Source organism: Anguilla anguilla, chromosome 1 (genome assembly GCF_013347855.1).
Source record: "Anguilla anguilla isolate fAngAng1 chromosome 1, fAngAng1.pri, whole genome shotgun sequence".
Classification (NCBI taxonomy): Eukaryota; Metazoa; Chordata; class Actinopteri; order Anguilliformes; family Anguillidae; genus Anguilla; species Anguilla anguilla.
Window position 1 is genome coordinate 80678935 of NC_049201.1, and position 10305 is coordinate 80689239.

A 10305-nucleotide genomic window follows, 5' to 3' on the forward strand; every position below is an offset into this window, starting at 1 on the left:
ATTAAAAATCAGAATGGATAAAACAAAAAATTTCTGCCAGGATAAATATCAAATAAAAAAGATAAATCTGAAGAAAATCCCTCTTGAACATACAAAATAAAAGTGACACTGCATTCAGTTGTTTTCTTTAAACAATAGCTTTTCAGAAAACACAACATGATCACATTTTTAATGAGCTGCAGTTGGTCTCAATTTCCATCTCCAGGGTTCTGGTAGTAATTGTTCTCTTCTTGTGAAGTCCCAGGGTCTTCCTGATGCTTGTTTTTTACCTACACACAGACACACACACAAACACACACACACACGCAAACAAACAAACACACACACACACGCATGCACACGCGTGCACAAACACACGGACGCACACACACGCACACACACGGACGCACACACACACACAAACACACGTACACACACATACACACAAACACAAACACACACATGCACAAGCATGCACAAACACACAGGCACACACACACACACACACACACATGCATGCACATGCATGCACAAACACACGCACACACACAATGTTTGGTTATTTAAACCTCCATATCTTGATCAGAGCCACACTTTGGCACTTGAAATCATTCCGTCAGTGGAGGGATCAGGCAGGGCTTATGATCATATCATGAAGAAAATGTGAAAGTTTTCTTCCAATTATAAAAATAAATATCAGTGAACAGCAATAATATTAATCAAAAACTTCTTCAATTTTGTAAAAATTCTTTTGAGAATCCGTACATATTTATTCTGAGTTTGCCAGCTTTCATTTTGTGGAAAAAATAGCATCAGTCAGAGTTAAGTGCGAGTGTCAACTGTATCCAATCCAATGTGATTCCATAGAGCAGTGGTTCTCAACTGGTCTAGCCTCAGGACCCACATTTTCCTTAGTCATTAAGTCGTAACCCAAATTTCTGAAATTTTTGAACCACTCTAATTTATTTCACAAAAAAATAGTGCAGCAATACACAATGCCTTCATGCACTGTTAAAAACATGAAATAAACAATAAACGCGCAACTAAGGCTAAAAACCCATAATAAAAAGGCAGACTTATCTTGAATTACAGGCATATATGCTTTTTAAACAAGTTTAAACTGGTGATACTTATCAAGTTTCAAGAATCTAAATTTAACTGTAGCAGAGATTACCCTATCAGGGGATGCTGAACAGCACTGTATTATGAAGAATATTCAGTAGCACTTTACTTGAACCCTTCATCATAAGGCTGACATAACAGACCTAAGTTTGGGGGAACTAATGAGATAACTGGGGATTTTTTGCTCCTGACAACGCACATATCCCAGCTTAGGCCCACCGAACCCAAGTACAAATCCACAGTACTGAAAATGTCCTCTGCAGTTGGAAATCTCTAGTGCAGAGAAATTGCTCCTGCAAGTCCCCTTCCCACACATGCCTCACATAAACAAGTAAAATCGCATGGTTAGCGATGTCTGTGGATTCGTCCATCTGTAATGCATAGTGAGCACTTGCCTTGACGCGAGCTGTGGTCTGTTGTTTGATGTCATCGGACATTTCTTAATCCGCCTACTTATGGAATCATTCGACAGTGGTATGGTCTTCCGTTTATCCGCAGCAGATTGATCCAGCGCCTCTCTGACCATGTCAACGGCTAGGTAAGATAAGGTCTTCTGCAATGGTGTGGGGCTTCTTGGACTTTGCAATACGGTGAGCTACGTGGTAAGATGCACGGAGTGCCTGCTCTTGCTTCAAACATGAAGACGTTAGGCACTTTTGCGATGCCCTCAGCTCCTGAAGTCATCTTTGAAAGTACTACAGGTTTGTCTTTATGAGCGGAGTGTTTCGTTTCTAAATGGCGTTTCATTTTTGATGGCTTCATGCTTTCATGTGCCAGAACTTCGCTGCACACAACACACTTGAGGTTTTGGTCCCTCTCTTTTGTCCTCAATGTCTCTTTTGTCCCCATGTTTACAAATGCTCGAATGTTACTGTCATAACAACGCTGGCAGAAAATGCTACTGCACGCGCGCTGTGTCATGGGAAACGTATGTCCTTCAAAATAAAAGCGCCACATCAGAAATTCTGAATACTTTTTCCCTCAATTTTTTTTTTTTTTTTTATGCACACATCTGCGACCCACTCAAAATGACCCCACGACCCATTTTTGGGTCGCGACCCACCAGTTGAGAACCACGGCCATAGAGCATTTCAGTCCTTCAGTTGAGTCTGGGAGGTTCTCACCTCTATTTGAACTGACTGATTAAAAGCAAACACAGATCTGATCCTGTCTTTACTACACACGTCTCTGATACTGAGAGAATCTGCATATGTTTCAGAAATGTGATTAACCAGCGTAGTGGCGCCCCCTGGTGTGTATTTCTCTGTGTCACACTTGCTCACCTGCAGCACGTCATATCATGGCTGATGTTGGGAGCTGCAGACTGTCATATGTGTCCCCGTCCCTCCCTCCCTTTAAAGGAAAAGACACACAGATGGTGTGAATGTAAAATAGAGGTGAAATCAGGCTGAGCTGCAGACAGAGTGTTTCAGAAGAGGAAGAGGAGGAAAGGATGGTGAGACTCACCTTCAGTGTTCTAGACAAACTGGAGACATGAAAATCAGAGTAGAGAGAGAATGTGTTATTGCCTCTGCTCATACAATATGCCTCTGCAGACCTCAGTCATATACTGTAAGGGATGGTTTTAATTTTAGTGAGATTTTACTGAAAGAATAAATGCCTTTTTGTAACTATAATACTCTCTATAATACTTATACTATGCAACACTTGCATTCTCATCCACTTTGATTCTTCAGGTTGTGATTGCAAATTGTTTTCAGTTGAAAAATCTGCTAAAACGAGGTACAGTAAAAACTTATCATTTGTTTTAAAACTATTATGACAAAGGTACATTTTGTCAACATTTAATAAATAAAAGATCAAATTGAAAAGATATACTCACCTTTTCATTTTGAAGATACTGAATCCAATTGTCAATACATTCAGACAAATCAGTCCTGCTATGATAACATATAACAGCAGATAACTGTATTGTACTCCTGAAAAAAAAAACAGTCATGATGTAGAACTTAATTCATGCCTAAAAATATATTGAAAGACATTAACAGACTTCTCTTGTTTACAGAAATCCAACAGTGAGAGTGTTTATGAACAGTAAAATGTAAAAATATTCCCACATTTTAGGCCCTGTCCCTGTCCACACATATACGGATTTTTCTTAAAACATAGTTTTTTCCCCCTCCGTTAAAAGAAAAAACCTATCCACACGAGCGGCATTTAAAAAAATATCTCCGTCCACAGGAGAACGCTAAAACGATTGCCGCATGCGCAATACAGCAATTGCCATGGTAACTGAAGCGCGAGTTGACGTCATGATGTCAGCGTTGTCATAATGCTCTGTTTTTCTTGTCCACACGAAGACAGAGAAACCGGAGTTTTGAATAATCTCCACCTTGGAAGGCAGGATAGAAAAAAGTAGAAACTATCTTACACAGAATTGGAAACCTACTGCCTGCAAACCATAAAAAATAAATAACGCACCTCCACAGGATTAGTAAGGGTGGAGTAACAAGTAAATAGTTGGCAAGTCTTTAATGAGCTGTTGTAAATAGTAATAACAGGTGTTACATCATGTTTATAACAATGTTGTGTAGGCTTTATGGCATACAGTAAAAGTACACAATTATAAAAAGCCATATATGTAAATACCCCAGCGTTGCTGTGGAGACGGGAGGTGGAGCTGGAGGCTGGTGGAGCCGAGAGTGTTGGTGCTGATGCAGAGGAGAGTGGGCGTGTCTCCCTGTGATTGGCGCATGGTGAGGGAGCTCCTCAGGCCTGTGTTCCCCAGCTGCTCCTCCCTGATGACTCTGTCAGTAGAGTTAGTGACCCGCAGTCCAGACACACGCCACTCCATGCTGGGAGAGGGATTCCCACGGCTCTCACAGGAGCAGCTGATCTCTGCTTCAGTTCTGCTGCAGCTCCCAGAGCCAGATATCTGAAGCATGTCTGAACACAGGATCCACAGTTACAAACAGCACAGCTGCACACATATAACAATAATATGATTTATACAATTATATAATAGATGCACTGAACATACATATCACGTTTAGTTGGACATTTGCTGAGTTGTCCTTGCCATGTTCATTCTGAGCTTCACAGTAGTACTGTTCACTGCCACTGGACTCAGTCACAGTGAAGGTGAGATTCTGTCCAGTTCCTACAGTGTTCATCTCTGTCCCATTCACTTTATACCAGGTGTAGTCCTGCACTGCTGGGTTGGCATTACTGCTGCAGGTCAGAGTCACAGAGCTGCCCACCAACAAAGAACAGGAGGGACTGATTGACACTGAGGTGTTCTTAGGAGGATCTGGAAGAAAAATAATGTGTCTTTTATGAGGGTAAACCTCCCTATTGCCGTTGTAAAATAAACAATTTAAAAAACACAACTTTTTTTTTTAGTAAAATTAACTTTTAGTTTAATTAACTTTTTTGAGTGCAAATGCAACTACTCATGCATTTGATATTTTTTCCTAACTCCCGATAAAAATTGCCCTGGAAACACATTGATTTTACATAACTAGACCCATGCTGCCAAAACATTGTTGTCACAGACTATATACAACATGTACAGTATGTACAGACTATGGAGAGGGAAAAAAGCATTATTGTACATGAAGAACAGTTCAGGGGAAGTTGGCATTAAAGTCCATTATATTCAATCTTCGTTCGTACCTGTTCAACACATTTTATATTTTATATAAAAGGGCATTGAGGAGAAATGCTTAACTAGAACTACTAACACTAGTTTATTTATTTATTTTTTTGAATAGTATCGTTTTCTATAACTGAATAAATACTGACACAGTTCAGTAAGTACACTGCTTCAGAGTACAATGCAGTGTGCCACCTGGGATTCAAACCTACACCCTATAATTTACAAGACCAGGTCACTGACCCCTATACTACACTACCACCCAGCCATTTATCACAAAAAAGGCTCTTTCTGCCTGTTTTATCCCCAGTGAGAACCAATCATTTCTTGGGGTCGAATGGGAAAAAAAAAAGATTCATTTATATCTGTAGTTCTGTTATATGTTTTTCAGTTATGATCAACTCTCAATCCACGTTCAAAAAACTGATGTGATTAAATATTAAAAGATGGTAAACAGGATTCCCTGGTTCTCCAGTGTGAAAAACAATAAACGTGTTCATGTTTCTGTGGTGATAACATTAGAATAAATATAAAGCACATTTATTTTGCAAAAATAAAATTAATGGACATATAATTAGTAGGATGGTAAACTTACAATCAACTTCCAGTTGTACAGTTGAGTTCTCCTTGCCATGTTCATTCTGTGCTTCACAGTAGTACTGTTCGCTGCCACTGGACTCAGTCACAGTGAAGGTGATATTTTGTCCATTCCTACAGTGTTTATCTCTGTCCATTCACTTTATACCAGGAGTAGTTCTGCACTGCTGGGTTGGCATTACTGCTGCAGGTCAGAGTCACAGAGCTGCCCTCTAACACTGAACCAGAGGGGCTGACTGACACTGAGGTGTTCTTAGGAGGATCTGAAAGAAAAATATTTCTTTTTAAAAAGTCAATACAGAAAACTATCCTTTTGCCATTGCAAAATTAACAGTTAATAAACATAAAACAACCATTTTTGTGTGCTTTGAGACCTCACTCTGAATTAACCATATTTGTAAAACAGAGCACAGAATCGACTGCTCATGCATTTTCACATTTCTTTCCTAGCTCGCAATCAAAACCAGCCATTAAAGATGGATAAATTATTGTACTCAGATTTTTTGGGGGTGGTATCATGGGGATCTAGGAGCTATGAAAATATGTTACTTGTAAAATTTACTTTGAACTGAGTTTCTGTATATTTTAAATCATCTGTACAAATTGTGCTATTTTTAAAATTAAAATAAAATGTAAAACTAATTAAAATAAAATGAAACACATTTTCACATTTATAGTGTACTGTAACAATGAAAGCCACTGCTGGTTGGATGGAAAGATGTAAAATCAGTTGTCTCATGGACTTATGCTTAAGGCAAACTCAAATCCAGCTTTCTTACATAGAACACTGAGAGTCAGACTGGCCTCAGATGTCTTCTGAATGTCTCCATGTTGCAGTGTGTAAAGTGCCCTGCAGGTGAACTCCTGCCCATCATGGAGGTGGGAAGCAGTGAAGGTCAGAAACAGAAGACACCGATTTGGTTCGATCCTCATTCTCTTGCAGTTGATCCACACTGTCACTCAGCCTGGGGTCCATGTCAGATTTGGGGGGAGTTTGGGACAGGGAGCTGCAGCAAAGCAGTTCAAACTCACAAAGGTCCCCTCCTTCACCTCCACCCTCTCTGGGGTTAACTTGGGTTTGGGTGGAGAGTCTAGGAGACATGGAGACATGAGGACGGGTTACTGTCTGTCTCAGGATTGGAGAGTCAACGCAAACTAATCACCACATTAACAGTCTGACTAACATACAGTATTTACAGTATTATGTGTAATGTACTACAAGTCATTTCTTTTGAATTCTTTATTTTTCTGCATCCAAGGTGTATTTCTGATATAAGACAGCATTTCTATCTCCTCCACCTAATTTTAAAAACGTATGGTCCCAGCATAAACACAATGGCACACAGTAAAAAAAGGCATAACAGAAAATTCAGTACCTTGTACGTTAATTTTGACACTGTAGGAAACCATGCATGAGAGGAGTCTGGGATTCCAATCTGAAGAAATAAGTATCAATATGAGACAAAGGGAAGCGATTCAGGATTGTGGTGCAGTTCTTCTCCTCCAGTTTTCCAATTAATGTTCCTTTAATTTCGTTGTCAGTTCTGCTGGAATTAAAAACAATTTTTCCATAGTGTAATCTTTTTCTCCAGAGACCTATAGCCTTAGCTGTCAGGTCATTGTCATATTTATACTCTATATCAAATCTGCAGGGAATCAGCACACAGGATCCGCTTAGAGCTTCTATACTCTGAGGCATCCAGACTTCAAACTTTCTCCCCAGGGCACCTGCAACACACACAACACAACACTGTGAATACAGCAGCTATATGGGGATTGGATCAGCTTCAGCTTTATACACAAACAACAGGAGCTTTACAGACCTCACAACATTTAATACAGAATATTTGTGTGTGGATGAACTGTTCTTGCTGACACAGTCTGATCACGTCCTGCATTGACATTCGCTTTTGACCACAATTTCTGATCCTATTTACAGATGTCTTTCTTATAGATTTAATGGCAGATGTCATTTTAGTTCCTGTTCCTATTGAAACACTAGCCAGTTGAGCAGTCTTTGTGACTAATGCTCCTGCCATCCGTGCTGCAATAATGAACCCTCTTTCAAAGTCACTTTGATCTTTTCCTCTTTCTATCTTGATCTAAAATCAAGGTCTACTTGGCCTGCTCATCAATTTTATACATGCCACAGAGCATGATAGGCTGATAATTGCGTAATTGTATCATGCAGTACACCTGTAGGGAAGCGTCTGCATTCATTATGTTTCTCCACTCGTTTGTTCAAGTTTTTCCTTTAATTTGTCACCTGTCTTGAAATACAGTAATCCTTTTGGATCGCTACATTTCTGCAGTGTAGAGTTAGACCCCACCCCTTTAATGACCCACCTTGCAGCAGGCAGCCAATGAGGATTAACCTCTCTGCTTCAATCATGACTCTGAGGAGCAGAGGAACTGAAATTAGGAAACAGCACTTACACCCTGGGGAATATTACACAAGTTTATCTCAGGTGTTTTATTAATAATTTGTATGTATTGTAGGCTGTCCTACAGACTGCCATAAACCACACATCTTGCCATAAACATAATTCTTTAATAAACCTCAATGCTCAAAACAGAGCATAATTGATGGACAAAAGACTGCAGAAGAGTTTAGAATGCATATTTAAATAAAACAATTATATTTGTTCAGGAATTGGTTCACATGTGGTGTTGTCTGTAGTCCAGCTCCTCTGGGCCCCAGGTATATCCTAGAAATCAATGAAACCACATGAAATAGGCTGTTATGTGTTGTGAATGAGTGTCCTGACAGAGCCAAAGAAAGGAACTCATGAGCTCAAGAAATGAAGACAACACGGCCACAGTCATTCAGCCCTTACACACTGGACATGTCAACACTCCACTGAGTGTCTACGACTTTATCAGAACACACAAGAAGTTCACTGTATGAAAATGACAGACGGTTTATTCTGCTTAAATCCTGTTAATCCTGTGTAATTGCCTTTTAATTTTGTAAATAAAATGCAATTACATTCAATTTGGAAAGCTATTTGAACACACTGCCCATGAAGTAAATACACTTTGTGCATGTAAGGAAGGCCTGCAATAACCTAACTAGCATAACTACACATTATTTACAGAATGAATGGACAGCAGCAAATGCTTTCTTTATTTGCCTACATGCAGTCTTTTTGTGTCAGTGAAAATCAGTTCAGTGAAAACTCTGATGCAGCATGTGAGACACTGGAGTCCGATTTTCAGTATTCCAGGGCACTGTATTGTGGGTAAGTGTGCAGTCCATTAGTACTGTCAACATTCTGTACACAGGAATACATGAATATACCCACATGATTGCCTATGTAGCACACAAGGTCATTTCGACCATAAGCGTACTGTGTTTCCGTGCTGATGGGGAGAACAGGCTCATACACTAGAGTGGCGGTATAACCGCTGTGCTAGTTCAGCGCTGTGGTCAGCGCGACATCCTCTTCTGCCAGAACCCTGGGTTTGAGGTCTGTCAGATGTGTCATTAGACTTTGTTTGCTTTTTGTTTTTATATTTTATGCAATAAACTATAACCTGCTTGGCATAAATACAATGAAATAAATGGCTAAATTATTCAAACAAAACAAGTCGAGGAGAAGGGATTTAGAGTGGGGGGAATGGGGTGCACGGAAATCTTAATTTCCTCTTTTTCCTTTTTTATTTTTTATTTCTGTGGTCAAATTCGCTTCAACAACACCACCGCTGTCACTAGTCTAGTCATTTTGGAGGACCAAACGTTCTACGTTGACTTCCTGTTGGTGATCAGGCTGAATGTACTCATGTTCTCATGATGTAAAGGTGCAGTCATGATGAAGGTACTGTAGAAATTCAGAACGGGAACAGAGCAGCAGCCAAAATCATTGGCTGTGATAATATGTAATCTAAAGTGATTTGCATTGCAGATAAATCTATGAACAATCTGATCATCAAACCCATGGAATGTCTTTTTACAGCACCTCCCTTATGGCTAAAGCACCAGACCTCATCGGTCTAGAGTGCACTTCCTGTATGGCTCGTTTCCCTGAAGCTGTTTGCAAGTGTGGCTTTTTGGTACCAACACTGGGGCCCCACCAAACAGTTACTATTAGGAATGGCGTTTTATCGTTTAAATGGTACAAAGCATCAAACGATTTTGAATTTATCAACAGATTATACTGTATGCGTATATATTGGCAAGACATTTGTTAAGAATGGTTTTGTATTATTTCATTGTTGACTAGAATATGTGATCAAGGCACAAAGTCCTTGCAACTCCATTTCATATGGCTGTAATGTTTTAATTGATCATTTATATCTACGAACCAAGGTCTTTTTTATTAACGAGAAAGCTTTCCCTACATGTTCATGAAAGTACAGGCTTGATTTTATCTCTTTTGTTTTATATATACAACCATAGCAACTCAGTACTTCTAAATAACATCAAAGCAAATACTTTAAAAATAGACTATGGATAAAAATGCAAAAAAAAAGGCTTTTAAAAATTACCATCCATCTTCAGTGAAATGTAAGCACTATAATTGAACAATGAGCCATTATTAACATGACGTTGCCATGATATTGACTGTCATATGCATCAATACAGAAATACACGTTATACTACCTGAATCTCAATTTCTTCAAAAACATATCTTCATTCAAAAAACAAAATCCCTGACAGCCACAAAGTATCCAGGGAAGAAATGATCATAAAACATTTCCATTATTGACACTATATATGAGCTTCAGAGTAGTTATTTTTAATTATATGCTAATCATAGTGGCAGTCTAAAGATAATCAGTAGTTTGACTGAGCCAAGCGCTACACAGGTGGAAATGTACTTACTGTAGAACAGAAGAATATCCAGTCTGTCTCTCTACTGCACACTGACACTCAGCCTGCAGAGCACAAGTATAGTTGAACACAACAGAGGAAGTGCTCGTGTGTGCCTACATGAAACCTTTCCACTGGTGTCTGAAACAGCTCCTGAACTTCGACTTTTTCTCTGTCA

The 10305-nt window shown here is 39.3% G+C and overlaps 2 protein-coding genes across 2 annotated transcripts in view; both read right to left on the reverse strand.

Moving 5' to 3' along the window:
• The window catches only part of LOC118232529, a 302745-nt gene that overhangs the window by 147344 nt on the left and 145096 nt on the right, over positions 1–10305 (reverse strand). The gene's annotated exons all lie outside the window — the stretch shown is intronic.
• LOC118227262 (myelin-associated glycoprotein-like) overlaps positions 6224–10305 on the reverse strand; it is a 63081-nt gene continuing 58999 nt past the window's right edge. Inside the window, exon 4 of the mRNA XM_035417483.1 lies at positions 6224–6405. Within this exon, the coding sequence (XP_035273374.1) occupies positions 6275–6405 (131 nt within the window). The 3' untranslated portion in view covers positions 6224–6274. The remainder of the gene's footprint in view (positions 6406–10305) is intronic.